The sequence below is a fragment of the Mirounga leonina genome, unplaced genomic scaffold (genome assembly GCF_011800145.1).
Source record: "Mirounga leonina isolate KUSES-001 unplaced genomic scaffold, KU_Mleo_1.0 Mir_114, whole genome shotgun sequence".
Lineage (NCBI taxonomy): Eukaryota > Metazoa > Chordata > Mammalia > Carnivora > Phocidae > Mirounga > Mirounga leonina.
This window is the reverse complement of record NW_023270265.1, coordinates 52,935,131-52,963,120: the sequence shown is the minus strand read 5'-3', so window position 1 is coordinate 52,963,120 and position 27,990 is coordinate 52,935,131. Positions and strand designations below refer to the sequence as shown.

Here is a 27,990-nt window from a genome sequence, read left to right as displayed (position 1 = left end):
AGGAGGGGCCGAGGGGCGGGAGGGGAGGAGCCGAGGGGCAGGAGGGGTGGGGCCCGAGGGGCGGAAGGGGAGGGGCCGAGGGAGATGGGAGAGGAGGGGCCGAGGGGCGGGAGAGGAGGGGCGGAGAGAGGATGGGCGTGCCGAGAGATGGGAGGAGGGAGTCCCAGGAAGACGGGAGAGGAGGGGCAGAAGCAGGGGAGGGGCGGGGCCGAGGGGAGAGGGGTGGGGCTGACGGTCGGGGGAGGGACCAAGGGAGACGGGAGGGGAGGGGCGGGAGGGGTGAGGCCGAGGGAGTGGAGGGGAAGGGCTGAGAGAGATGGGAGGGGAGGGCCCAGGGGTGGGAGAGGAGGGGCGAGAGGGGCGGGGCAGGGACGAGGGGCCGCGCCGAGGAAGACGGGAGAGGAGGGGCTGGAGGGCGTGGCCGACGGAGATGGAGGGGGCGCTGGGGGTCGCGGAGGGACGCGGGGGCCCCGCCGAGGGGGCGCGGGCACCTTAGAAAGCTCGTCTATGAGGTTCTGCTGCTCCACAATTTGAAGTTTCAAGAAGTCAACTTCTCTCTCGTCTTGACTTTGATCCAGGTCGTTTAAGGAGCTGGGTCTCCTGATGATCCCGGCCCTTTGTCTCTGCAAAGCCAACCAGACCCGGTCACAGGGGTGGGGCGAGGGGTCGTCGGGCGGCGGGGAGCGCGGGTGCTCCCTGCCAGCGGGCTCGCGCCGCGCAGCGCCGTCTCCCCGTCTGCTCGGGCCCTGGGGGCGCGCGCGGGGCGAGTCTGCACCCCGAGACCAGGCGGCGTGAGCGGCCCGCCACCGCACACCCCGCCGCCTTCCGAGCTGAGCGTGGGAAGGAGGCATTTCTGCAGCGGGGTGCGGGGAGGGGGGAACACCCCGCCCTCCTCCCCCACTGGCCCCCTCACAGCCCTCCCCTTCCCCCCGCCACGTCGTGCCGAATGACCCTGGCTAAACTAAGAAGGGACACAGGAGACTGCGCGGTGTGGTCTGCTGGCTCCTTCCCCTCCACGCAGGTGTTCTGGGGCTCTTCCTACCTGGGCCTGAGATTTTCAGAGTCAGCAGATGCGGGGTGGAGCTCCTTGTGTTCGACCGGGCAGCAGGCCTGGGGCTGACCTGCCCAGTGACCTCCCCGCCCGCTTCTGCCCAGGCAGGTGCCCACGACCTCTTCCCTCCAGTGCTCAGACCCTCACCTGCCGCCTCCTCTCCCAGCCAGCGCCCAGGTGTTTCCAGTCCCCCCAGTGTATGTGAGACGGGGCGGGGGTGGGGGGGGGAATCAAATGATCAAGACTTTCACGTGAGAAGTTCAGGGGGTTGTTGCTCACTGCTGGTGGGGGTGAGCAATCCTCCTGGCCCCATGGACCAGGCAGGGCCCCTTACCATTTCTATGTTCTCCTGCGTGACAAATTTTAACTTGTTTTCCATCCGACGTAAAGTATGGGACAGATCTTCATTTTTCCGAGTGAGGCGTTTGTTTTTATCCAGCAATGGCTTGTACTGACTCTCAGCTTCCCTTAAGCGCTTTAACTGAAAGACAAAATTAATCACACAACATGATTTTAAGTGTAATGCGGAGCCAACAATCCCTGTACAGATTTGGCAAACCAGCCAGAACACGCTCTGGCTCCAGCAAAGGGAGGTGGTCTGGGGCCAAGGCCCTATTTTGCCAATAAGAGCTGCAGTAGACTCGCCTGGCCCATGACCCTTCAGGGCCCTTGGAGAAGCTCTCACTCAGACACAGGTCACCTGGAAATTCCAGTGCCTGTGAGGAGTGATCGTGATGGCTTCACCGAGGCGGGAGGGCTTCACTCATCCCAGACAACACGCAGGACGGAGGGTACTTTTGCTCAATAATATGGAGCAGGGATCAACCAACCAGTGCCCGAGGCCCACATCCATCCCCCCCACCAGGTTTTGTTCATAAAGCTTTATTGAAACAGCTGAGAGGCCTGTATGCAAACCCTGCCCTTGGCACCATCATTCCTCCTTTCCACAAGGAATTTTGGAGGTGGGCGCCTTCTGCACCCTCCCCCAGCAGCCATAGACCCATAGGATCCAGATCTGCGTGCCCCTGCCCCGCTGCCCCTCACCAGCTCATTCCTTTCTTCCGAAAGCAAGGCATTTCGGTCCTCCAGCTTCCGAATGATCGCACTCAGCTCTGCAATTTTAAGTTGGAAGCGCCGAGCATCCTTTTCATCCAACTGCTGTTCCTAAAACAAAAATCAACTGCAAATAACTGTTCGTAGATACAGGCATAAAAACCTCTGCAAATCCTAGCGCACCATGGAAAACAAAGCAGTTCTGCGTCATGATCGCCCATGATTGCACATGGCAGGTGGGTGGGTGCAGACCCTCCCAGGGACAGGTGACCGATGGCTGACCACCATGGGCACCGCAAACCGCACAGTGGGGACAGAACGAAGGAGCAGAAATGTCCGGGATGTGCAGAGGTGGAAGGCCAGGGCGGCTGCTGGCTGCAGATTTCGGGAGGGGTCTGCCCTGCGAAGGAGGTGGGGTCGCGGTTTCCCTAGTATGATCATGTGAGCACAGGAAAAGATGTTCAACTTAAGACTTTCAAAAGATGGTTTCCCAAGAGGTGTGCTCCCTCACATTGAGATTCTATAAGGTCACTTTTGAAACCTCTGGAACCTCATTCAAAAATCAGTGGAAACATTTTGATCCAGTTTCAGAATCTCTCTGGAGTTAACACAATCCATCGAGTGCCAGAGCAAGATTTAATCCAGTTAAGCCATTTATAATCAGATTATAAAAAATTATTTTCTATTCTTGAAATGTCGCTGTCCTCGGGCTGGCTCAGCTCAAACATTTTGTCCTCAAAGCAAACAAATGTATGTCCGGGAAGGACACAGGAATGGTTCCTCATTCAGCAGGTGCAGGAGAGGCTAGGGAGCAGGCCCCACAGGACCTGCACTGAGGGTCCATGGAATTTAGACTCCCCTCACCCCGGATTACCCAGAACCACTCCAGAGGGCTCTGAATGAGGAGCAGCAATGAGGAATGAATGATGTCACAGCCCTGCAGCTGCTGGCTGTCCCCACACTGTCACGGCAGCCTGAAGGGGAGCAGAAGGGTGGCACGGTCACACAAAAAGCAGGTGGGGGTGACCGGTGGGGGTGCGGGCGATGGAGAGCCAGGAGCCCGTGCACATGGAGATGGAAGCAGTTCAGCCTCATCCCGGTCGCCCAGGATGGGAACCAGGACCAGCAAGCAAGGACCCTTAGCCACCTGGGGGCCTGGCAGCTGCAGGTAGGCTCTAGCCGGAAGCCTTGGGGGGCCATGGGGGGGGTGATCAAGTGAAGGCCAGTGCTGTGCCATGCTAGCCAGAAGGGAAGGAGACAGAAGTCTGCTTGTCCTCCGGCCAAGCCGGAGAAGCCGAAGGGTCCGGGGTCCGGCTGGTGGGCTGCAGACACGGTCAGCGTCCCCGGGGCAGGAGGTTCTGGTTCTGGACTCTGCACCTAGGCTCTCAACTCCCTGGGGAGCTGCCTGAGCAGGGCCACAGAGCCGCGTGCAGCGCTGTCTGTGACTGGGTCACCGGGCAAAGCGTGGGGAGGTGCTTACAGGGCTTCCCGAGTGGTCTGAGGCGTCTCCTGCACCGCCTGCATAAGGAAGTTCCCGTCTGGGGCTGCCCAGGTGCCGATCAGCCTCTTTGACCTGGGACAGCTGCTCATCTAGAGCCTCTTTTTGGAGCTGTAGTCTCTGAGCATGCCCGGCTTGAACCCCTAACTCTCTCTCCAGCACGAAGACTGCTCTGTCTTTAAATTTTATCTCCTCCATCTACAAGGAGAACAGAACACAATCACACAGGCAGGCAGAGTACAGATCTGCAGTTACCATAGAAACAGGGGGAGGAACCCTTGGAACCAGCATAGGGAGGGTCCCCGTGGCAGCGGCCCTGCCAGTGCGTCTCCGGGCTCAGAGACCGGATGCAAAGCAGGTCGCCCTGGACCAAGAGCCCCACTGCTCAGGCCGCAGTATGATCCCCCCCCCGGACCCCCCCAACCAGGCTGACCTCTGCTCTGCTGGTTCAGTTCAAGCTGGTGCAACTGAGACTCCTTCCTGGACTCTGTGCATCCCTCCCCGCGTCCCCGTGCACCTGGCAGGACCACCCTCTTTAGTGCTGGACTGCAGGGGCTCCTGGGGGCGGCCACTGGGGGCTGGCATTGGCTGGCGGGTCCACAGAGCCCATCTCTAGCTCCTGCCTTCTGCTGTATGTTGGGCAGGGCAGGGGATTCCCCGAGTTCCTTGAACCCTATCCATAGGAGAGTGTGAGGAGCAAGGTCCGTCCTCCAGCAGGGGGGCTATGGGTATGAGAGGCAGAAGCTTCTTGGTGCCTCTTTCCTCTCCTCTCTGAGGGGCACCCAGCCCAGAAAGAGCCGGAGCCACCGTTCTTATCCTTCTGCACCCTGCCTCTCCTTGCGCCGAGGTGTGGACAGACAGCAGAGGTGCTGCCCGACTGTTTGCCGGCAAAGCTGCATTTTTAGTTAATCTTGCTTTGAGCTAAGACTTGGAGGAGGGGTTCTCCGGACAAGTCAACTCCAGACTAGAGGGCAGGAGCATCCGGCCCACCCAGGCCTCTGCATGCCCCCAGGCTAGTGGCTGTGAGGGGTCCACGGCTCTCCCCACTCTCCCTAAAGTGCTCAGCCTCCTGACAGCTGTAAGACGGCCCTCTGCACGCGGCTGCCACTTGCCTCCGAGCCCCTCGTCCAGGCTGCAGAACACACACCCCCTCCACCCATTCTTCAGATGGACGGACTCGGGGGGTGCAAGGGGTCATTACAAACGGTGCTTGATTTATAAGATGACTCGGTTCAAAACGTATTTTCAAACAACGGAACAGGATGGGACACTTGATGCTTCCCTTGCTGTTTAAGGCTAAATAATCTAATAAATCAGCCATCTGCTGAAGTCAGCTTGGAAACAAAGAGATGAGATGTCTCATTAGCCCAGATCACAGAATTCACAGGCAAGCGATGAACTGAACAGAAGAAAAGAAATCCTTAATTGCTAAATTCCCATTTACTGGAGCACATAGAAACACACTGAATTAGTGAAAGCAAAGGGGCCAGTAAAATATAATTGTATTGCTATGTTCTGGGGTCTAATGACACTCACACTCAGACACTTTAAAAACATCACTCTTCTTTCATCAGGAAACCAGAAAATAAGATCCCACTGAAATGAGCTCTTTAAGCAGATGGTTTGGACCAAAAAGCAGACCTCCCTGAGACGTCACCCGTCCATGTCATGTGCTGCAGCCAAGTGGGGTGACCGGCTCACAAAGGAAATTCAAGGAAAGGTGCTTTCATGCAGGGGCAGGATTTGATTTTGTCAAGGTGGAAAGTCACTTTAAGATCAGCGACAGTGAAATAAGTCAAGCAGAGAAAGTCAATTATCATATGGTTTCACTTATTTGTGGAACATAAGGAATAACATGGAGGACATTAGGAGAAGGAAGGGAAAAATGAAGAGGGGGAATCGGAGGGAGAGATGAACCATGAGAGACTGTGGACTCTGAGAAACAAACAGGGTTTTAGAGGGGAGGGGTGAGGGGGGATTGGTTAGCCTGGTGATGGGTATTAAGGAGGGCACGTACTGCACGGAGCACTGGGTGTTATACGAAAACAATGGATCGTGGATCACCACATCAAAAACTAATGATGTATTGTATGGTGACTAACATAACATAATAAAATTTAAAAAAAAAAGGTAATTTCTAACCATACATTTTTTGAACAGTACAAAATAAAATAAAATAAAATAAAATAAAATAAAAATGGGGCGCCTGGGTGGCTCAGTCGGTTGAGCGACTGCCTTCGGCTCAGGTCATGATCCCAGGGTCCTGGGATCGAGTCCCACATCGGGCTCTCCCACTCCCCCTGCTGTGTTCCCTCTCTCGCTGTGTCTCTCTCTGTCAAATAAATAAATAAAATCTTTAAAAAAAAAAAAGATCAGCGACAGTGTCCCCAGGAGGTCCTCCGAATGCCACGGGGCTCTGCATGCAGTAGGCAGCAGATGCCCAGGGCGGGGTCCTACAGCTCCCACCTGGAACGCCCATTTGTGTAGGGGGGCATGCAGGCGCATGATGCAGACACCCCGCTGAGGTGGAGAAAAAGCTTTGTCCGGTCCTGGGGGGCCCCCACCTCTACAGGGAGCTCCCCCACCCCTCAGCCCCTCCCCCAGAGCTCCCCCACCGCTCACCCCCACCCCCCATAGCACCCACACATCCCATACACCCCCTCACCCCCATGAACTCCCCCACACCCACCCCCTCCACACCCCTCTCTCCCAGTTACAGAAGGTGTATGGAAACCAAGGCAGCCCTTGGGGTGGTGTGTGCCCAGGGGAGGATGCTGAGGCAGAAGAATGGCCCTTGTGGAGAGGAGAGGATGCCTCGCACACCCTGACCCGCCCCCTGCAGTCCAGAGCAGGCTCCGCACAGATGCTCAGAATGAGAACCGCTATGCGGAGCCTGGGAACCTGCATTTAAAGTACCCTAGTGAGCGCCTGGCTGGCTCAGTTGGTTGAGCATCTGACTCTTGGTTGAGGCTCAGGTCATGATCTCCAGGTCTTGGGATCGAGCCCCTCGTCCTCAGGCGCCAGCCTCAGCGGGAGTCTGCTTCTCCCTTTCCTTCTGCCCCTCTCTCTCCTCATGCTCTCTCTCTCTCTTTCTCAAATAAAGTCTTGAAAAAAAATCTCATTCTGGACTGTTTGTCACTCGTGCATGAAAATACAACTGATCTTTTGCATATTGATCCTCATCCTGAAAACCTGCTGAGCTCTTTTAACGGTTCTGGGGGTTTTGTGGTGAATCACTTGGGGTTTTCTACAGACTCACGCCACCTGCAAAAAAGACAGTTTTAAATCTTCCTTTCCAACCTGATGTGTTTGGTTTCATTGTTCTGCCTTCTTGCCCTGACTCGAATTCCTCGGTGGGAAAGAGAACAGAGAGAGGCCCCAACACAACGCAGAATCTCTCGCAGCCTGCCTGTCCACAAGCCCCATGAGGGGTCTGGGATAACGGGAGCGCAGTGACTGCAAGGAGCAAAGGAGCATAGCCCTTGGAGGGAACCGAAGAAAACTCTTTCAAGGCCAGTTTTCGTGGCCACCCTCCGGGAAATGACCCGCTGCTATGTGTCTGAGCGCGAGGGGGGCAGAGACATGTTCGCTCCGGGAAGGAGCGCACTGGGGCATTCGGTATATGACGGCGGAGAGGAAAAGCTGCACAAGGAGTTAGGAGGCAGCGTGGGGGGCATCTCTGAGAAGCCAGGCTGCAGAGCAAAACTCAGAGGCCCAGCGCCTCACTGCCAGGCCGTCTGAGAGCAAGACGAGGAGGCAACAAGCATCTCCTGAGCTGGAGACTGTGCTTCCAGTTAGAAAAGGCTCCCGACCACCTGGCGTGTGGTGTGAACAAATGTTCCAGGGGACGCTCTGGGCGCAGGGAGACCCCGCAGCTTCGGGGTGGGGGTGGGAGGGACCCAGGGAACAGGGAAGGTCAGGAATCACATGGTTTCCACTTACTCACAGCTACGCAGAAGTTAAAATACAAGGCAGAGATAGCTTCAAATTCCTGATGGAAAGTTTCTGCAACTTATAATTCCCACCCCGGTTGAAGCATGGAGCGTGGAATAAAAATGTCATACATACAAAGTCTCACAAAATCTATCTCCCACACTCTCTGTTTCCAGGATGTCATTCGAGCACTTGTTCCACCAGGAGAAGAAATCATGTGTCAGAAAGAGGAAGACGCAGGAGGATGCAGCCCAGGAGAGGGCGGGGGCCCCCAGGGTGGCGGGAGGTCAGGCTTGCGGCGGGCTCAGGGGGAAGCAGCCCCGCGGGCGGATGGAGGGCTCCAGGAGGGGCGTCCCAGGAACAAGGGAAATGGGCGCCTGAACGTGTAGACTGCTCACGGCACAGATGCCCCTCCTGGAAATTCAGGGCTGAATTCGGAATAGGCACGTGGAAAATTAAGCAAATGAAAAACTGAATTCCAGGGGAAACAGAAGTATGTACAACAAAGGTAATATAACTGCGGGTCTTTTGTGAGTAACAGTAACGCAGCAATAGTCGTGCAGATAGTGAATACGCACTTAAGGCGAGACAAAGTTCCCAGCATCCTTGGGACCCTCTCTTGCCCCCGAATACCCTCAGCTCTGGACCCAGGATGCTGGCTCTGTGCTCTCACCTCCCTGGCTGGGCTGAGTGGGCCGTGGCTGGGCCCTGCCCCCCCCCGGGGGCCACCCTGCTGTCCTGTGCCGTCACCCGCCCCTCCCCCAGGGCCCCAGCGAGCACCTGCCATCGTCGCCACCCCGCAGGTCTCCCCTGACATGGCCCACACCTTCCCGAATCGGCCCCTCACTAACAGGAGCTGAGTTCTCCCGTGAAGACCTGGCCGGGACAACTTAGGGGTAAGCGGGAGCAGAGAGGTAGAGGGCCAGGGATCTGGGGGAGGCAAAGGAGGATCAAAAATGGAGGTATCAAGAAGTAGAAATTTGGGGGCGCCTGGGTGGGTTAAGCATCTGCCTTCGGCTCAGGTCATGATCCCAGGGTCCTGGGATCGAGCCCCGCATCGGGCTTCCTGCTCCGCAGGAGGCCTGCGTCTCCCTCTCCCACTCCCCCTGCTTGTGTTCCCTCTCTCGCTGTGTCTTTCTGTCAAATAAATAAAGGAAATTAAAAAAAAAAAGTAGAAATGTAAGCATGTTTTTGAGAATGTGGCACAAAATCCAGAAGAATCAGCCAGAAGAGCTGCCAGGGCCTGCCCCTGGGGTGTCCACTGCAGGGCTGGGGGCAGCACAGGGACCTGCTGGTTTTGTTACAGGCGCTCAGCTGGGCAGACGGGGCCACAGGCCAGCAGACGGTGAATCCAATCGAGATGAACAAAGGGGCCACATGGAGCTGGGCAGTGAGCACTGACCGTCCTGTCCCACCGTCCTCCAGCTGGCCACACTGGCTTCCCTCCCTTTCCCGGGCAGAAGAGGAGGGGAGGGGCCGTCGTGTCGTGGAAGGAACCCCTCGCTTCTCACAAGTGTGCCTTGGTGGCTCAGGGCAGCCTCAACACATGGCTTAGGGTTGAGGGGGCACGGAACGGGGGATAGTCCGGGAAAGGAGAGGGGCTGTCCGGGTTGGGAGTGTTTGGCCCCGTGTGCACATTGCGGCAGAGCTGTGTTGGGCTCCCAAGTCGGGCTCGGGTCCGGAGAATGGCTGCACCCCTTGTGGGAAGTACAACATGGCGGCACGACCCGGGGCAGTCTTTGGAAACCAGAGCCCAGAGGAGGAGGGAGAGGTGCCCCGGGTGCATGGCCGAGCTGGTTGGAAAGCTTGCTGCATCCCATTCAGGGGATCCCAGGGGTCCTGAGTGGGACCAGCAGCAAAGCCAGCTAGGTCCTGACACAGCCCATGACAGGGGACACAGGGCTCCAAGGTAGGGCACCATTTCCCCCAAATTACTGAGGCGGTCCAGGCCCCAAGGGATGAGGAGAATCAGGCACAGTCCCTCACAAACCCTGAATATCTCTTCAGCTCCTTCGCTCTGGGTCTCTGAGGACGTCGACTCCATGGATGCCAGCCACGGGCAGCGGGTGTCCGGAGCCATCCCGATGCCCCAGATGAGGCTGCCAGCGTCTAGCCCTTCCTGACCAGATGGTGGCAACTCCCTATGGTCCAGACGGAGAGGATGCCTTCCCTTGTGGCAGCGACATCAGGACGGCCTCGGGGGCCCATGACCTTCACCCGTGGGCCTTCTGGTCTCACCTCCTGGACCCAGTGAGCTCCCACGCCCCGCGGCCCCCCGCCCCCAGCGACCCCGCCAGCACCCCTCCCCCACGCCCCGCGAGCACATACCAGCCTGCGGATCTCCCGCTCGCACTCCTTCTTGATGCGGGAGATCTCCTCCTGGTGGAGGTGATACACACTCCTGATTTCCGCGGCCTTGATTTTGTCGGCCTGGACCGCGATGGTCAGCGCCTCCTCCACCTGCCTCTTGGCCCCCTTGAGCTCCGAGATCTCCTGCTGCATTTTTATCTTCTCCGCCTCGAAGCCCTTCTTGGCCTCCTCCTTCGCCTCGGACAGCAGCACGATCTTGGCCTTGTCGGGGGCGCCGTCCCGCAGGCTGTGCAGCAGGGCCTGCAGCCGCTGGTTCTCGTTGTCCTTGATCTTGATGACCCTCAGCAGCTCGGCCTCGTGCTGCCGCAGCAGGGCCTCACGCACGGCCTGCAGCTCCTTCATCTTCTCCTCGTGCAGCTTCGTCTTGAGCTCGGTGAGCAGCACGGCGTTCTTGTGCTGCTCGTGCTCCCGCACCTGCCTCAGCTCCTGGTTCTTCTCCCTCTCCACCCGGCTGACCTGGAAGACAAGAGCACGCCAGCCCGTTGGTCCTGAACCCGCCTCTGCGCACGCCTAGGGACCAACGGGGGCAGCTTTGCGATCCTTCCGGCAAAGCTGGGAGCTATCTTCCCTTCGAGAATGTCTCCTTGCGGAAACCGAATCAAGCCTTGCGGGTGGAGAGCGTGAACACACACGCCTGGGCGTCCGTGGGGCGCTGGAACCTGGAAGGGAAGGTCACAGACACGCAGGTCCACAGAAATCTGCTCTGCCGCCTCACCCCTGGCCAGGCCCAACCGTGCCGCGAACACCCGATGGCTGCCTCGCCAACGAACCACCGGGAAGAAGGTGCGGGATGCCCTTGGGCATGGGCCTCCAGCCCAGATGACGGGGTGTCCCACTCACCTTCTCTGACGTTCTTGGCCAATGGGGAGACCACTCTAAGCCACAGCACTCTCTGTCTACATGACGTGTAATGTCTAGATTTGGGGAAACACTCAGATTTTTGACTGAATCTCATTTTCATCTCGAACATAACCTTGGCTCAATGACCACACCACCCGCACGTGGCAGGCAGTGGTGCTCAGAACCTAACGTCAGGGGGAGGAGTGGCTGACCTGCCTGGTGTCCAGGGCTGCAGGTGGCCCTTCGCCTCCCTCCCCACCTCTGGGCTCCACGGCACCTCATGTGGGGCTGGCATCCTCGATCCCCTCCTTCTCTCACGCACCCCCGCAAACCGAGCTCCAGAGCCGGCTCCCCCCTGCTGCCCACTGCGGGCAGCGTCCAACTCACCTCCCACCACCCACTCTCCACAGGAGGAAGAGCTGCAGGGGTGAAGCCCCAGCCCAGCCCTCTCCTCTGCTTCCAGTGCATTCAGAGAAAGGGGAGAGCCGGGGAGCCCTGGCGGGCAGACAACCCCCGCTATGCCCTCCCTGCCAGGGACCCTGGCACCCCAGCTAGCCACTTTGGGTTCTATTCCCCAGGGTGATAAGCTCTGACCCTCGACCCAGGGCAGGCCCACCGCCCACCCCCCAGACTGTGGCCGGCAGCCCCCAGACGCCCAGCCCTGCCTCCACACACTGACCCCACCACTTGGTGCCCCTTTCTCAGAACAACCCACCCGCCCCCCAAGATGGATGGATGCCTTATTCATCCCTCTCTCCAGGGCTGTGGTGTCCCTCCCCCGTCAGAGCAAGTATCCCAGGACACACAGAGAGAGGGAGGCCACGTCTGCCGCATCCACAGTTACTTCCCCATCAGGATGTGCATGTGACCTGACTCACTCAGCTGGTGCTCCCAGCTGGTGGTCCGGTGTCCAGTGGGTCCACCCCAAGCTGCCCTCAGGACAGCTTGGATCCCAAAGTGCTGGCACAAATTCTAGTCGCCGAGCTCTGTCTTTGGGCCTTCCAGGCCCCTGACGACCGCCCAGGCATCTGCCCGGCAGTCAGGGTTCCCGCCAAAGAAGGGGGCTGTTGCTGAAGCCTAGCGCACAGGCATTTAGTCCTTTCCCATCGAAGATGAGCTGCCCTTTCTCCAGTTCAAGCTGAAGACGTGGGAAAGCAAGATGTCGATGGTGGTTCTCAGTCATGTGGGGGGCGATCTGTGCTCTCGGGGGGCCACTGCTGAGCCATTGCAGCCCCCACTGTGGGGTCGGAGGTCCCGCAGCTGGACGCGGGGGAGCCAGACAGCCTCTTGCATGGGAATCAGAGGAGGGAAGAGCCACGTTGCCTCAGGTGGTCATAGAGCAGGTGTTTGTTGGAGCAGGAGGCTGGCGGGGACTCTCAGAACCGGGCAGGGTTTGGTTCTGATGGTGGTCCAAGCCGCTCAGAGACAACAGTGCCCACACCTGACACACACCTGCCCTTCTGAACAGTGCCCGTGACGGTCCCTGCCGCACACGGGAAGGGCTGGTGAAAACTCACACCCACACCAAGCGCCCTGCCCTGCATGGTCCAGTATGCCGCAGGCAGGTAGGAGCAATGGGCTCAGACGGAGCAAACGGTGGCCGGTGGCCCCTTCAGAGCCCGGGTCCTCCGCCACGGCCCCCGCAGTTACTGAAGAAAGATGCGCAAAGCACACGGCGCTCCCAGGAGACGCTCGCTCACCGCAGTTCTGAGCAAGATGCACTGAACGGGAAGACCAGCCTCTCTGCTTCCTTGGGCTCCGAGGTGCCCCATAAACGCACTGCGCTCCCACCTCTGCGGTCCGCCCCCCTGTGTCTCCCGCAGTGGGCTTTCCTTTCCCCTGAAGCTCCGCCCACACAGGCCCGTGAATTCCTCCCATCTGGTGTGGGCTGAACGGCCAGGCTCCAGGCTTCTGATCAACTTCCCCTGCGTAGCTTCCGTGCCTCCGTCCCCTCACACGGAGACTCTGGTTCTCGAGGAAACCGGGGGTGACGGGGGAGAACATCCCATAATTACTCCCTTATCCATGCGAGACTCGCAATCGCTCGGAACGCGACGAGGCTGACCAGGCCTCGCCATCCTCAGGTTTTGTTCAGAAAGAAGCTATGTTCAGTGCTGCCCACAGTCCTCGCAAAAACCGTGGAGCTGGTGACAGGGGTGGACCCTGGCACGACCCCCAAGCCCCACACCAGAGGAGGGGGCGCCGGCACGTAAGGACCGCCCCACCCAGCTGGCCATCCAAGTGGCTCGGACCTGCTCCAGGCACACAGGGCCCACGGCGATGGGCGCTACCGTCCCCCTCCTTGGTCAAGACCAGCTTCTACACTCAGGCCAGACCACAGCCCCACGAGGATGGCCCACGCTGGGCCCCGACCCACACAGGCACTCACAGGACAGGGTGGCCACCCTCCGCAGTCCTGACCGGACGTCCCTAAGAGGGACCGATGTGCTGGAACAGCAGAGACAGGCTCCGGGCCAGGGCGCCAGGAGACGGTCCCTGCCAACCAGCTCCCGAGCGGAATGGAGATGCGCCCGGGGTCTTACGAGCTGTTGCACGAGGAGCGTAGGCCACTGACTCACGGGGTGTGTTAGCCGCCGAGATCGTGTCACTGACTCAGACTGCCGAGAAAAGGCACATCTGTAAGAAGCCCACGCAGCGCAGCCTCGGGCCCTGCAGGTGGGGTCCTGCGTTCAGACTGCCGCACTGGGCAGGCCCGACACGCTGACCACGCAGCCACGAGTCCTGCGTCTCATCTCACCAGGGGCCTCGGCACCCCGGTCCACACCCGTGTATGGTTGGAAGCAGCCATGATCCTTTATGGGGCCACGAAACGTTACAGCTCTCAAATAACTGGTTAACAGATTTGCTCAGAGGTTTATGGAATTTTAAACTACGTGAGCAAACAGCGCCGCTGGGACCCGGCTTCCCTGCATCAGGTGAGCCCTGTCCCAACGGAGCCACCCACAGACCCACCTTTGCCGGTTCCTTCAGGTCATTCTGGTCTCCTTCCAGGGCCACCTCCTCTGAGAGGCCCCCCTTGATTGTACCACCGCCAGCATGACTGCTTGCCTGGCTTTACCTGGCCCAGACACCTGGTCCCGTTCCTGGGTGTCTCCCTCCCCTGGGACACGGCCTGGGGGCACAAGGGCGCCCAGTGTTTCCCGAGTGGCTGTCTGTGGCCTGGGGAAGCGGGGAAGCCCCTTCCCGGTTAAAGCAGAAGCCGCTTCCTGATAGCAGGTGTAAGGCTTGCTGTCCATTCCTCCCACCCAGTCCCAGGGGTGCTCATGAGCTGGGGGCACAGATGCGGGCGGGACCCCGTGAGTGCAGGCCGTGGGGGCTGCTCTGTGCCCGGACTGGAGCCGAAGCCTTGGCGTCGTGGTGGAAACACGGGGCCTTAGGCACCAAGCTTGTTTCTACCTAGTTGTCCGTGGTCACCTCCCAGTACCCCGCTCTGCGTAACAAACGCTGAGTTCTTTTCCACGCAGCTCCCGCGAGGCCTGCCATGTCAGCTCCTCTCCCTGCAGAGCTGGCTCCCTCTTTCCAGAAGGTTCTTCACCAGAGATGGCCCCGCTTCAATCTCCTGATAGAGGGCGGGCAGCAGGAGAGTCCTGTTTTTATTTAAAGCATTTCATTCTTTACTGTCAAGTCTCCATTCACTCAAGTATCCCTCGTGATAAATTAACCATTGGCCCGAAATCCAAAGCGCCAAGCTCGCAGCGGCTACGTTCACTGGCGTCTTTCCATGCTTCGCAGGGACCTTCTCTACCCTGGCAGTTGCAATCTGCAAAACGAGATGTTGCTGCTGCAGAATTTTGCCGGGAATTCCTGATGACGGGTGGGCGCCGTGTGGGGTGTGAGCGCGCTCCTTGGCCTCCACAGACTCCCACCACCCAGCCAGGTTTGCGGGTGGGGACGGGTCCTGCCGGCTCTCCCCAGACTTCTGCCCTGAGGTCCAGAACCAGGCCCTCCTCCTCAGGGGCTTCCAGAACAACATCTGCAATATGCCGAACACCAGACAGAAATCTCCGATCCCACGGTCTGGGTATGGTCCGCGGATTTGTCCAGCAGTTGCAAGACATTAACTGTGATACATGTAAAGATTTCGGGACTGGTAAGGACAAAGCTGTTGACAGTCATGATGACGGGATTCATGTTTCCCATCCCCGTGTCCGCATGACCACAGGCGGCCAGGACTGGTGGCATTTTGTGGTGAGGGTATTGCACTGGGTGAGCAGACAGACGGCTGCCGCGGCCCCGGCAGCAGACACCTGCGCAGGATCCCAGGTGAATTTTGTTGACCGACCTGGCTGCTGGGGAGACAGGAGAGTGCAGGCGGGAACTGGAAAGGGGCCTGAGGGGCGTTTCAACCCCCGAACACCCTGCTCCCAGCTCGCCACCCCGGCAGATGTGGGGACGGAAGCTGTGAACCCTGGGGGCTCCTGGGTGGTGCAGACTCTTGGTTTCAGCTCAGGTCATGATCTCAGGGTCGTGAAATCGGGTCCCACGTAGGGCTCCGCGCTCAGCGGGGAGTCTGCTTGTCTCTCCCTCTCCCATTGCTCCTCCCTCTGCACACACACTCTCTCTCTCTAAAATAATTAAATAAATCTTAAAAAAAAAAAAAAAAGGAAAGGAAAGAAAGAAACCATGAGCCCCACTGGCATGCTAGGGACTGCTGAGCAGCTCCTGGAGCTGAGCCCACGTGGGAGCCCGCTCCGCCTCCCGCCCGTCTCAGGAGGCCAGCGCCACATCCTCAATCCTGCGAGGACGCTGGGGCCAGGGAGGTCCAGGCCTCTCAGTGGCTGTGGGGGAAGCCGGGCTTGGACCAGCCCCACACGAGAGGAGACAGAAAGGACAGTATGTCTGTGAGGGTCTAGAACTTTTCTGTTTGAATCTCGAAAGACAATGGCATGTGTTAGGTCTGGGTGGTGGGTACCCGCCTGTCTGAAATATTACCATCTCAGACACACACGCGAACACGCTTTAAAAAAAACCAAACTAGAATGTTTTAATGATGCTTGGCGGGAAGGTGCAGGTCTGGCTTGGAAGTGGCAGTGGGAGCCCAGAGGTGGTGGGGAGGGGGGAGCTCGGGCTCAGAGAATGTCCCTGGCTCTCAGTGGCCACGGCGACCTCAGCAGCTCCTTCCCACCTTCTGGACTAGCAACAGGGGCTGGAAGGTGAGGAGACAATGAAGAACATTACCCTCTATGCCTCCTGGAAGTTTCTTGAATGTAGGAAATCCCGCAGTCCGAGACTGGCACCTCCCTCGGGCCCATGGGGCTCTGCTCCCTGCACCCCCTCCCTGCAGCACTGCCAAGAGCCGCAGGGGAGACGGGCAGCACCAGGCGGCTGAGGCTGCGGGGAAGGCAGCTCTGAGCTGTGATGCTCAAAGCTGCTGGCTTAGAGCAGACGTCCTGGGACCCCGGGAAGGGCTCCCGCAGGGCAAGGTGAGTCCCAGGGGCAAGGAGTCCCGCAGGGCAGGGTGAGCCCCGCAGGGCAGGGTGAATCCCGCAGGGCAGGGTGAGCCCCGCAGGGCAGGGTGACTCCCACAGGGCAAGGTGAACACCACAGGGCAGGGTGAATCCCGCAGGGCAAGGTGACTCCCACAGGGCAAGGTGAACCCCGCAGGTCAGGGTGAGCCCCGCAGGGCAAGGTGACTCCCGCAGGGCAGGGTGAGTCCCACAGGGCAGGGTGAGTCCCGCAGGGCAGGGTGACTCCCACAGGGCAAGGTGAACCCCGCAGGTCAGGGTGAGCCCCGCAGGGCAAGGTGACTCCCGCAGGGCAGGGTGAGTCCCACAGGGCAGGGTGAGTCCCGCAGGGAAGGGTGAGACCCGCAGGGCAGGGTGACTCCCGCAGGGCAGGGTGAGACCCGCAGGGCAAGATGACTCCCACAGGGCAGGGTGAGCCCTGCAGGACAGGGTTTGGCTGGCAGCCGCTTTTCTAACAAGTCACAGGAAAGTGACGCGCAGCGAGGTCTGGAACCCGCAGGCTGGGGGCCTCACCACCCACAGAGGTAAATTTCAGCCATCTTGTAAGCCATGGCGACTGGGATGTCTGGGGGAGCGTGGTGCTCTGGAAGGGCGCTGGTGTGATCCTTGCACACATACGCACACACACGCACACACACACGCACACACACTCGGACCCAGCTTCCTTGCACGTGGACTCAGACATGCAGACAAGGATGCTCGCTGCCCGGCCGCTGTGCCAGCCGAACATTGGGAACAGCCTGGATGGGGCGGCAGGCGGACGTGGGCAGGTCGGCATGGGAGGAGAGCCAGACCCACTCCAGTGCTGCACGCGGAGCAGTTAAGAAGAGACCAGAGCACCCGGTGTGCGGCCTGCTGTCACCTGTGCGGCGAGGAACCGGGACTGGGGCCTGTTCTTTTGTTCCAAGAGGTCAATCTTCCCAGAACATAAATAACAACAGGGCCCGGGCTGCAGGACCTCGGCCGCCAGCCCCAGGGCCCTTGCACAGCAGCAAGAGGGCACAAGCTCCACCCCTGCCCGCCCGCCTTGGCGCTGGTGATGCGCCCCGAGCCCGCTCCCTCCCGCACCCCCACCCCGGGCCGTTGCGGGACAGGTGGGCTTCGCTGAAAGTGCACACAAAGGACTACCATACCCATGCCCGTTACGGGTCTGTAGATGAGGAAAGTGCCACACCCCAATGGCCACGTGTCGTGCTTCTGAGCGCTGGACGGACCACGCTCTCCCAAAGGGCCTTATCCCAGTGCTGACCCACGGCGCTCGTGCGTCTGAGGCTCGGCCCACAGCCGCGGTGTGAATGACCTCGAGGACTCCACGGCATGTGGGAGGACTCTGTCCTGGGCCTCAGGATGTTTGCACGTTCGCCCCCGGCTCCCCCAGGCCACGTGTCTGGGCCTCTGGGTGCTGGCCCTGCTGACGTGGTGACCGCCTGACCCAGAGCAAGTGCTGAGGCCAATGCTCCCTGACTCCCTGGTCCCAGCCGGGGCCCGGTGGCTCCGACCCTCCTGCGGGCCCCCAGAGGAGGCCTGGCCACGGGAGTGCCATGTGGTCGCTGGGACAGCAGCCTATGGTATCCGAGCTGCAGGCCCATCCCCGGGGCTCCTTGAGCTACTCCTCCCCGGCACCAACGGTCCTGTTCCTGCCCCCTTTGTACGGAGCAGGGACCTTCGGCAGGAGGGTGGGTGACCAGCATGGGCCACAGGCTCAGCCAGCAGACGGCATGGAAACGGGCGGGCGCGGCTGTGTCCTATCAGCGCTGGACTGACGGACAAGGAATCTGAATCTCGTGTGATTATCGGCAGTCATGGAATATGACAGTACTCCTCTTAGGATTTAACCAGGCTGGGTCATGTGGCGGTTAGAGACCCGGCCCCCAACACCCCGACCCCCTCCCCCACCGCCTCCCCGAAGGACTCCGAGCTGGGCAGGACTCCTCCAGACCCACTGCTCGCCACATTCCCAGGCCTCGGGTTGGGGGTGAGGGCAGAGGTTCTGACAGACAGAGAGGACAGCGGGCCAGTGGGACCCCCCCCCAACCCGGGCCTGGCCTGGCACGGAGCAGGCCGTCCCGTGACCAGCCCCTCACGCTCCTCCGGAGACCCCAGCACAAGCCCCGCCTTCCCCGCAGCCTCAAGGACCCCAAGTGCTGGACGTCTGGGTGGAGCTATCTCAGGCCTGCCCACAGGGGTCTGGGCCCTGGGTGTCCACCACCCGGAGGGCCTGCCCCAGCATTTCTGATGGCACCAGGAAGCGCTAAGCCCAGCCTGTTTCCTTTATCCACACAGAGGCTGTTCCACTGTCACCCGCTCGGGGGACATTTCCCAGGATGGTGCCACTGGCCGAGGTCCCTCTGGAGGCCCAGGCACTGAACCAGGGCGGTCCCCCACCTCACGTCCCCCCACGCCCTCACCGCCCTCTTCCCAGAGCTGTCTGTCCCCCGCGGACCCTGGGACCAGCTGGGCAGACCCCGGGGCCCAGGACAGTGTGGAGAAGCCGGGAAGGGGCAGGGGTGGCAGGGGGCCCACCTTGCTCTTCTCCTGCTGCAGCTCGATCTGGATGTCAGTGAGCTTGGCCCGCAGCTCCTCGTTGGCGGTCTGCAGAGCAGCGAGGAGCTCCGCCTTGTCCCCCTTGCCTCGGCCGCCCGTGCCCTTCTTGGACATGGTGAGGGTGGCCCAAGGGGTGCCCGGGGTGGGCCGTGCGTCTCGGCTGGGCTGTCCGCACCAAGCTCCGGCAGGTAGCGCCTTACTGCGGCTACATTTTCTCGCTCACCTGGAGGGAAAGCACACCTGATGAGCAGACTGCGTCCCGCGCCCTCACGGGAGCTTGGGCCACGTGCGGCCTCGTGGGGCAAGGGGCGTCCTGCGCCCTGAGGAAGCCGTCCAGACCGCACGCCGGGCCCCCAGCCCCAGAGCGCAGAGACCCTCTGCCCCCGTACATCACCTGTGATGGGTCCCCGCCTGTAGAGCATGTCCCCGTGCCTGGCACATAAAGAGTGCTTGGGGGCGTTCTTTCTGCCCCTTTGGAATAAGAGGTCGGGGACCCAACTTTAAGGCCCAATTTCATACCCGGGTGTGGGCCCCAGAGGCAATGGTGGGTGTGAACCAGGAGCTTCTCGGACAGTGGGGTGGAGGCCGGAACCTCCAGACCCACCCAAGGGACCCAAGAACTTTCCGGGAGGACGTGCACCCTCACCCTGAGCCAACTTAGGGGGTGAACGCGCACCCTCAACCACCCCACAGGTGGGCTCCCTGCCCTGGGCCAGCCCATCCATCGCCTGGGGCTGCATTTCCTTCCCCACACGTCCCTGCACCAAATGTGGGAAGCAGGCCAATCAACCCACTGTGTAGACCGTGTGGGCCTGGATTCAGCAGCAGGAGGCTTGGGTCCTGCTCCGCACTCATGACCTGGGGAACCCTGTGCACTTCAGACACCAGGACGGTGACCCGAGCCACAGAGGTGCCCTGTGCCCACCCACCCGCCCCAGCTGACAGGCCAGGAAGGCGCCTCCAAAATCTGGGGTATTAGGTCAAAGTTTGGCCTGGACGCAGGCTGGGACGCTGTCACTTCTAGGGGAGCGCTCTCCAAGTGAGTGTCCGCGGCCTTTGTCCTCCCTGAGGCCTTGGGATACGGAATCAGACAAAGCCCCAGACGGGGGGGCGCAGGGGAAGGCCTGGGCGGGTGGCACGCAAGTGTGAGGGGGCTCGCAGCCGGCCTGGGGAGCAGAGCCGAAGGGGGACCCTTCCATGGAGGGGGGAGAGCGAAGCTGGACAGAGACTGTGAAGATGTCAGGCTATCTCAGCAACAGCGCGGCCTCAGAAGAGAGCCCAGCAGACCCTCAGTCCCTCTGCCCAGGCCTGATGGCTGACCCATGGTTCCCTTCCTGCTCACAGCCCCTGCCCAGGAGGTGAAGAGCACGTTTGGTGGAAGGGAGGGGCCGAGTCCCAGGCTCCCGATTTCGGTTATATTTTCTGAGTCACCCGGGACCGTTTTGTAGACTTTCCAGCTCTGCGTGAAAGGGTCTTCCGCCCGCTTGCAATGACGCTTCCCACTTGCTGTCCAGTCTTCACAGGTGGCGCTGAGAGACCCCCGCGCTCCAGCTCCCGCCCGCAAAGCCACGCAGCTGCGGCTGGTTAGGGCAAGCCCACGTGCAGGCACCAAGCCCTCGGGGCCACGGCCACGGGGCCGTCATCGTGCTTCTCATCAGCCACAGGACTCCCTCCGCCTGGGCGACGTTTGGGTACTGAGCACGGAGAAAGGGAGCCTGACACGTGGCCGACGAGAGCGCTATCTTCACGTGGCTCTGCTCACAGAAACGGGTGAAGCAGCCTTGGAAGAAGAAGGGTCCAGCTTCTCTGACCCGCCACGCAGGCTAGTGTCTCATCATCCGCGGTGTGGTCTCTGCGACGGCATTAGTGGGTGGGGTCAGGTGACGTGGAATGGTGGGCTTCCATTTGGGCGAGGGAAAGTGGAGAAAGTGGAGAAAAAGCCCCCCAGTTCCCGCCTTGGTTATCAAAGGCTCTTGGGGGGGCGCCTGGGTGGTTCAGTTGTCTGAGCGCTCGGCTCTTACTTTCGGCTCAGGTCATGATCTCAGGCTCACGGGATCGAGCCCCGAATCAAGCTCCTCTCTCCCTCCCCAGGAGTCTGCTTCTCCCCCTCCCTCTGCGCCTACCCCCTCCTTGCTAGTGTGCACTCACACTTTCTCTCAAGTAAAGAAATACATCTTTACAAAGAAAAGCTCGTGAGGGCCCGGGCATCTCCGTGGCAGGAGGGAGTCCAGGCCGCGCTCTGCTGGCGGGTTACCTGCAGGCTGAATGTGGCTGTTGGCAGGAGCCCCTTGAAGGGGCAGGTGGTCCCGCCTGCAGGCTGTTCTCCACGGCACAGGCTAAGCCACCATTTCGGCCCCATGGGCAGAGACTTGAGGCCCCTGGGAAAAGACAGACAGACATAGCTTTCTGGACATAAGTCATCGCAGGCTCCGTCCGTCCTGCGGAAGCAGAGAAGGACAAACAGCCACGTCAGGTGGGAGAGAACCTAGTCACACGAGGGACAGTGGATCAGGGGCACGACCCCCAGGGCTGGTTCCGAAGGGAAGCCGGACCCTGGAGCCATGAGCTCTGCAGGATCCAAACCCCTCTGAGCCCTCAGATACGGGACCGACCCGAGCCAGAGCATCGACGGTGCCGACCCTGCCGGCCTCGTGACTCTGACCTGCACTCGGTCACCTTCAGATGGCCTCTGCCCCGATTCCATGCTGAGTCTCGTCCGCGCAAGGCCCTCGGTGACTATCTGCTCCCTTTGCTTAAACCCTCCCCAGTGTTGTTGTTGGGGGAGACCCGCTTTGGGAGGGCCCCCCGGTGTTCTCCTTCCTTGTTGCAGGTAAAACCCTTCCTTTTCCTGTTCTCTGGCTTTTGGCTCGACGCACCCCAGAGGGACCCCAGTCTCGGGTGACAGCCCCATCCTCCTGCCTCCCCTGGTCAAGACCCCTACATCTCCCTGCTGCCTTCGCCAGATTCCAGGGAATTCCCAATCTCCTCGACAATTTGCTGCATTCACCCCAACTACCCAACTATTATTTACTCAATGCTTTCTGTAGATAGGTTCATTGTTTTTTATGTATATTTTTAAAAGATTTTATTTATTTATTTATTTATTTGAGAGAGAGCAGGATGGGGGCGGGGGGAGCAGAGGGAGAAGCAGAAGCAGACTCCCCACGGAGCAAGGAGGCCAGCATGGGGCTTGATCCCAGGACCCTAAGACCATGACCTGAACCGAAGGCAGCCGCCCAGCCAACTGAGCCGCCCAGAAGGCCCTATTTTTTACGTATTTTAAAGTAGCTCCGCAGGTCGTTCCCGGAGAGAGGGCACCAGCATCACAGGTGTCTAAAGAGCTAAGGGCCAGCAAGATGGAGGGAGACATGCCCTGCCAGGGCTCCAGACAGACACCTGCTCCACAGCCCTGAACCTGCTGGGCCCCCAGGCTGGACGGCGGCCCAGGGGCCCCTCCCAGCCCGCCCCACCCCCTGCCTGGCTGCCCCCACCGCCCGCCGCGCCTTTCGCTTGGTCTGGAACATGATCTCACAAGGCTCAGCACAGACACTGTTGGCTCAGGACTCCTGCCGGCTGCCCCACTGGATCCCTGGGAGCTGCGCCGCCTCCACCTTGGTTCTGGACACCCGGCCCTGAGAATTTTTCATGCAGCAAGGGGTCTTGAGCCCTCCCTGACATCTCCCCAAATGCAGAGTGAATATTTTTCTCCAACATCAATTTGGGAGCAAATATGATAAACATGTAGACTTTATTATTTATGGAAATGAGTGGGAACCAAATAAATCCTCCTCCCCAGTCCCCTGAAGGCTTGCTCGCCCACACCCTGCCAGGGACTCCTGGCGGGCGGAGCCCTTGATGGGATTACCGCCTGCGGGGAAGGAAAGGGGATTTTTCACGCCTTACCCATATCCTGTTTGTGCTAACGACATCACCGTTAAGCCTTCAGAGGATGAGAGTTTGGTGGAATGAAGCATCTTGCCTCCCAGACTCGGCCGCCTAGATGGGGAACAGGCTAGCAGGTGACAGGGGCTGCATCCGGCAAGCTCTGGGGTCTCCTGCTCCGTGTTATGTGCCTCTGCGCGCCCCATGCCCCTCCCTCCGCGCCCACACCCACTGAAGCACCAACTGTAAGGATCGCGTCCCGGTCACGGATCCCATGTCTGTCCTGTCACCCTGGGAGACAGAAGAGGCAGCCCGAGGGAGACACAGGGGCCTGGGGGACACAGGGGCCTCGGGGGACACGGGGCATTGGGAGACAGAGGGACATTGGGGGATGCAGGGTCCTCAGGGGCCTTGGGGGACACAGGGGCCTCGGGGGACACAGGGGCCTGGGGGACACAGGGGTATCAGGGGACGCAGGGGTGTCGGGGGACGCAGGGACGTCGGGAGGCCCTTGGCCTTTGCCGGCTGCTCTGGCCCAAGCGCTCACCCCTGCCTGGAAGAACCACCGACCGCTGGAAGCGGGGGCTGGGGGTGGAGGGTGGGGTCAGGAGGCCACCACCACCAGGCCACAGGTGGGCCCCCAGCCAACATGCTTCAACCTCCGAGCGGAACAACCCTGAAGACCCGCTCAGGCCTCTGGCTTCCCGTGGCAGAGCTCAGTCCACAGTGTCCGGCATCTGCATGCTGGTGGGGCGCGGGGGCGCTGAGGGACCACCTGCCACAGGCCGGCAGGGCAGAATCCACATAACGAGAGGGGCATTTCAAATACTTACCGGCCTGAATTGGCCCCCCTCCCAAATAAGTGTTGCGAACCTACTTGGGAGACGTGGGGCTGTGGGGGAAAGAGGCAGGGTCATATTCACGCCCAGGCTCCGCGCACACCGACACGTCTGTCATACTTTGTCGGGAAGTCACTAAACGATCGGATTAATAGCGCAGTCTGCCCCCCTTTGTTTCGGGGTCTCTGAGGACGTATTAAATAGAGGAGCTCATTCTGCTCTCTGCAAGTAAGTGCTCTTACGTTCAGAGGGTTTAGAAAGGGAGACAAGCTCGGAGACGCTGACCCGCTAACGAGGAAGCCAGCCGTCGGGTCAGCACTGCCCCCACCCAGCCCCCGCTGGCCTCCAGGATTTCTCCAACGTGGAGCCCGAGGCTCACGCTCTCGCTGCCTGGTGTGGGGAGTAGGACCCAGACGTCAGTGAAAACCTCCTGCGTGCAAACAGCTCAGGGCAAGGCCCCGCGCACTTGGCCAGCGGCCGGGGCATAAAGGGGCTTCGACCTTCTAAACCTGACAGTGTCTGACATGGGTTCTTTCCTGGTTAAACACTTTACCTACGAAGAAGAAAGGATGAATCTGACGCTTCTAATCCTTATCGTTTCCATGGAAATCCAAGGCAGGCAGTGGGGAGTGGTCAGAGACACTGCGTCGAACCCCACAGGGAGCCCCCGAGTTCTGGGTGTGGCTCCCTGTTGGCAGTCGGACAAATAAGTGTGCGCCCGTGTATGCAGGCTCGGCCGGGCAGAGGACCAGGCTACGCAGTCGGGCAGACGTGGGGTGTCGGTGGGGCACTCGGCCCCAGGGGGAGGTGTCTCAGGGTGCTCCCTCTCCACGCTGGGCCCTCAGAGTGAGCCTGGCAGAGGGGTGGAGGGGCAGGCCAGGAGTGGGTAACCCTCACAACACACAGCTCTCCCATTAAAAGTCACTTTCCTCAGAAAACATGAAGACCCCAGAGAGGGAAATCAGCCAGCCACGCATGGCTGGACGTACATGTTGATCCAAGAATCTGATCCACACCTGGACACCTCGAGGCAGGAGTCGTGCTGGGGGCGGGTGGGGGGGCAGCAGAAGAGTGTCTGGAGGGGGTGGGGAGCAGCACGTGGGGTCTGGGTGCCCGGGGGTGGGCGGCGGTGAAGAAGACGGGGTGTCCCTGCACGCAGCGGACCCACTGTCAGCATCGACCCTGGGACAGACCCGAACCACAGCGGGGACTCAAGCACGCTGGGCTCTTTCCCACAGCTGGCCATGAGGTGGCCACAGGACAGACGGAGGAGCCACAGGAGGGCAGGCGGGCAAAGAGGCTGAGGCCTCAGCTCGACTCAGAAATGCGTTTTCTAGAAGCCAGAAGCAGAGGTCAAGAGTCCAGGTGTGCCACGTGATGTCACGGTTGGGGAGCTTCCCTGTCGGCTGACGGCAGGAGCAGATGCTGTGCCTCCCGGACGGGACCCGGAGTGCGGAAGTAGCCACCTTCCTGTGCCCCAAGTGGCCACCGCCGAGGCCGTGGGACTCACCGTGATGACTGGGACAGACGGGGAGGCGCCCTCCGTCCCACAAGGACACCCGGTGCTCCCACAGTTGGCCGCGCATCTCTGAGAAGTGACTCGGGGTCAGCCACACAACCTCTGCCCTGATTTCAACACACCCACATCTTATCTGTAACCAGGTGGTGAGTCACGGTCCCCAGTCCACACAGCTGATTCCAACACGTTCCCTTCCCGTCGAAAGGGTTTTCTGTGGTTCATGGCCAGAGTTCGGGCCCACCCGTGAGCGAGCTAAACTCCAACCTTGACATGAACTTTTCAGCGTGAATCCCTGTAGATGCACACGCAGCTGTAGGACATGATGCAGAGCGATCCCACGCGCCTCCGCACGGCTTCCCAGGGGCTACATCCTGAGAAACTGCAGCGCAGGATGGCCACCAGGACGCGGCCTGCATCTCCCCAGGACCGCCCTGAAACCCCGCGCCCACCCTACCCCTCCTTAGCCCCTGGCAGTGGTGAATCTGCCCTCCGTCTCTGCATTTTGTCATTTCAGGAATGTTACAGAAACGGAGTCATCAGGACGTGACCTTCTGGGATTGGCTTTCTCTTTCAGCATAAATCTGGGGACCCATCCAGGTTGTATGCGCCGGGGGCTCATCCACGTGCAGTGTTCCCGGGCGTGGAAACCCCGCAGCCTGGGAATCCGCTCACCTGCTGAAGCGCGTCCGGGCTGTTCGCGGGCTTGGCCGCCACCGCCGTGCTCCTAGAGACATGCGCACAGGTGTGTGATGAGCACAGTCTTCCTTTCTCGGAAAGAACGCCCACGACGTCTGGGTCGCGCGTACTTGAGGAGGTGGCGTTCTACGAGACACCGCCGAGCTGCCTTCCGGAGGGGCTGCCCCGTCTACCCTCCCGCCAGCAACGAAAGTACCGCCTCTGGTGCTTCTCAGCTGCTTTCCCCCATCATTAGCGACCGCCTTCCTTTCACCGGCTCGTTTCCCATCTGTGTGCGTTGGCCAGAGAGGGCAGGCTCCTCTGCGGCCCTTTCTGCCTGTGTCTGCTGGGGTTTCTGAGCCGCTAGCTTCTTCAGCCCCGGCAAAGACCCAGGGACCTCACCGCTGCGTCTCCCTGGGTCCCGGGTCCCTTGTTGGCCTGCCTTCTTCCCCTTCTTACGCTTGTTTTTGATCCAATATCCAGAGTGTTTTGTTGTCCTGATGGGAGGACTGGGGAAAAGTAGGTTTACCCTGCCTTCCTGGAGGCGGGAGTTTCTCCATCAAAGGAAAAATCTTACACTTGTTTCTACCGTTACATAAGAACGATGATTATCATAAGCACGACAATCACAAAAATATAGACGATTAAACCAGAGGTGTGATTTAACATTTGCCACCTCACTTCCCAGGGCAGAGGGCAGACATTATGTTAAATAACTGTAGTCGCCAACCACCTGTTTGAGGAAAGGGTCCTCACCGCCAGTACTGGAGGGAACGGCTGTCCCAGGAAAGACGCCTTGTGTAAAAGCCACTTTGTGCTTGGTTTTGCGTTTGCCTGATTCAGTCCAGGGAGGAAGGCTTCGATCGCACTAATACCAACAGGTCCCTTTCGAGACAGAAAAAGTGGCAGCGATTACAGCTCTACACAGTGGACCACTGAGCACGTAAATGGTTTCCGGGGGCAATGCAAGTGTTTTAGAAATAACAGAATCAAAATACTGAACCAATACACAGTTTTGCTTCTGCTGAACCCGTCACCTGACTGACCGCCATTTAAAGTGGAGACGTGAACACAGATTTCCAGCACAGGAAAGAATCTCAGGATTGCCGGCCAAAACGCCAGTTCTTCGGGTGAGGAGACCAGGGTCCAGAGGGAGTGTGTCCCCCAAGGACCCAGCGCTCCTTCCTGACAGAGCCCCCAGCCTGCTGTCCCCACGAGAGACAGTGCAACACAGATCCTCCTCACTGCAGACAGCCTAAGCTGTGACTCTCAGGCATCGGAGAGCAGACGTGAATGCACGGCCTCCGGGGCGGGCCAGCCTAGCCTGCCCGAAAGTTCTCTGCCTCTGTCGAAGGGGGCCGCTTCTTTCCAAACAACTCAGTTGGGGCCCAGGACCAAGCTCAAAAATATTTAAAGAGGGGCACCTGGGGGGCTCAGTGGGTTGAGCGTCTGATTCTTGGTTTCCACTCGGGTCATAATCTCGGGTCATGAGATCAAGGCCCGTGTTGGGCTCCATGCTCAGCGGGGAACCTGCTTCTCTCCTCCCTCTGCCCCCTCCCCGCCCTGCTCGTGCTCTGTAAACAAATAAATAAAATCTTAAAAAAATATATTTAAAGGAATACAAAAAAAAAATTCAACCCCAAGAATACAAAATTCACCACATCTGGCATCCAATCAAAATGACTGGGCTGTCAATTATTTCTCAATAAAACTGAGGGGGAAAATGCCAGGCAAGGAAGTAGGGAAGCGGGACTTGTAACAAGGAGGGAAAAACCAACCAAGAGAAACAAACGCAGACGTAGATCACAGACCTCGCAGGTGAGGACCGGAGAGTGGCGGTCCCAGTAACACCCACGCGCTCAGGAAGGTGCAGGAAGTGGGAGCATGGGAACAAGAGACGTGGAAACGTCGAAGGATCCAAATCAGGACCACGGAGAGCAGAGCGCGGGTGGGAGTGAGGGATGCGCCTGGAGCCGGCCGCAGAACCACACCCGCAAGAGAAAGGTCCAGTGAGCGGGAGGCACCACAGGAAAGGGAGCCAAAACAGAGATGGGAGTCCACGGACACCTATTTAGGAACATGGCAATGACACCCACTTCCGTAGAAGTTTTACACGGTCCTTCCTCTTTCTTACACTCCACCTGCCCCATGGAATAGGGGAATACACATTGCCCCCAATGGAAAGCTTTTTTTGCTTGTTTTAAGGCCTGTAATTAATCCCTCTCTTACACCTTTATGACAAAATATATATAACTGGAAATTTAAATGTTCCTTGAGGGGCACCTGGGTGGCTCAGTCGA

General features: G+C 59.6%; 1 protein-coding gene across 1 annotated transcript in view; it reads right to left on the bottom strand.

The window, feature by feature from the left end:
• The window catches only part of JAKMIP3 (Janus kinase and microtubule interacting protein 3), an 80,941-nt gene that overhangs the window by 38,723 nt on the left and 14,228 nt on the right, over positions 1-27,990 (bottom strand). The window contains exons 2-7 of the mRNA XM_034986387.1: positions 18,755-18,998; positions 9,864-10,361; positions 3,585-3,800; positions 2,096-2,215; positions 1,386-1,532; positions 492-623 (exon numbers count right to left, since the gene is read on the bottom strand). Coding sequence (XP_034842278.1) covers positions 492-623; positions 1,386-1,532; positions 2,096-2,215; positions 3,585-3,800; positions 9,864-10,361; positions 18,755-18,889 — 1,248 coding nt within the window. The 5' untranslated portion in view covers positions 18,890-18,998. The remainder of the gene's footprint in view (positions 1-491; positions 624-1,385; positions 1,533-2,095; positions 2,216-3,584; positions 3,801-9,863; positions 10,362-18,754; positions 18,999-27,990) is intronic.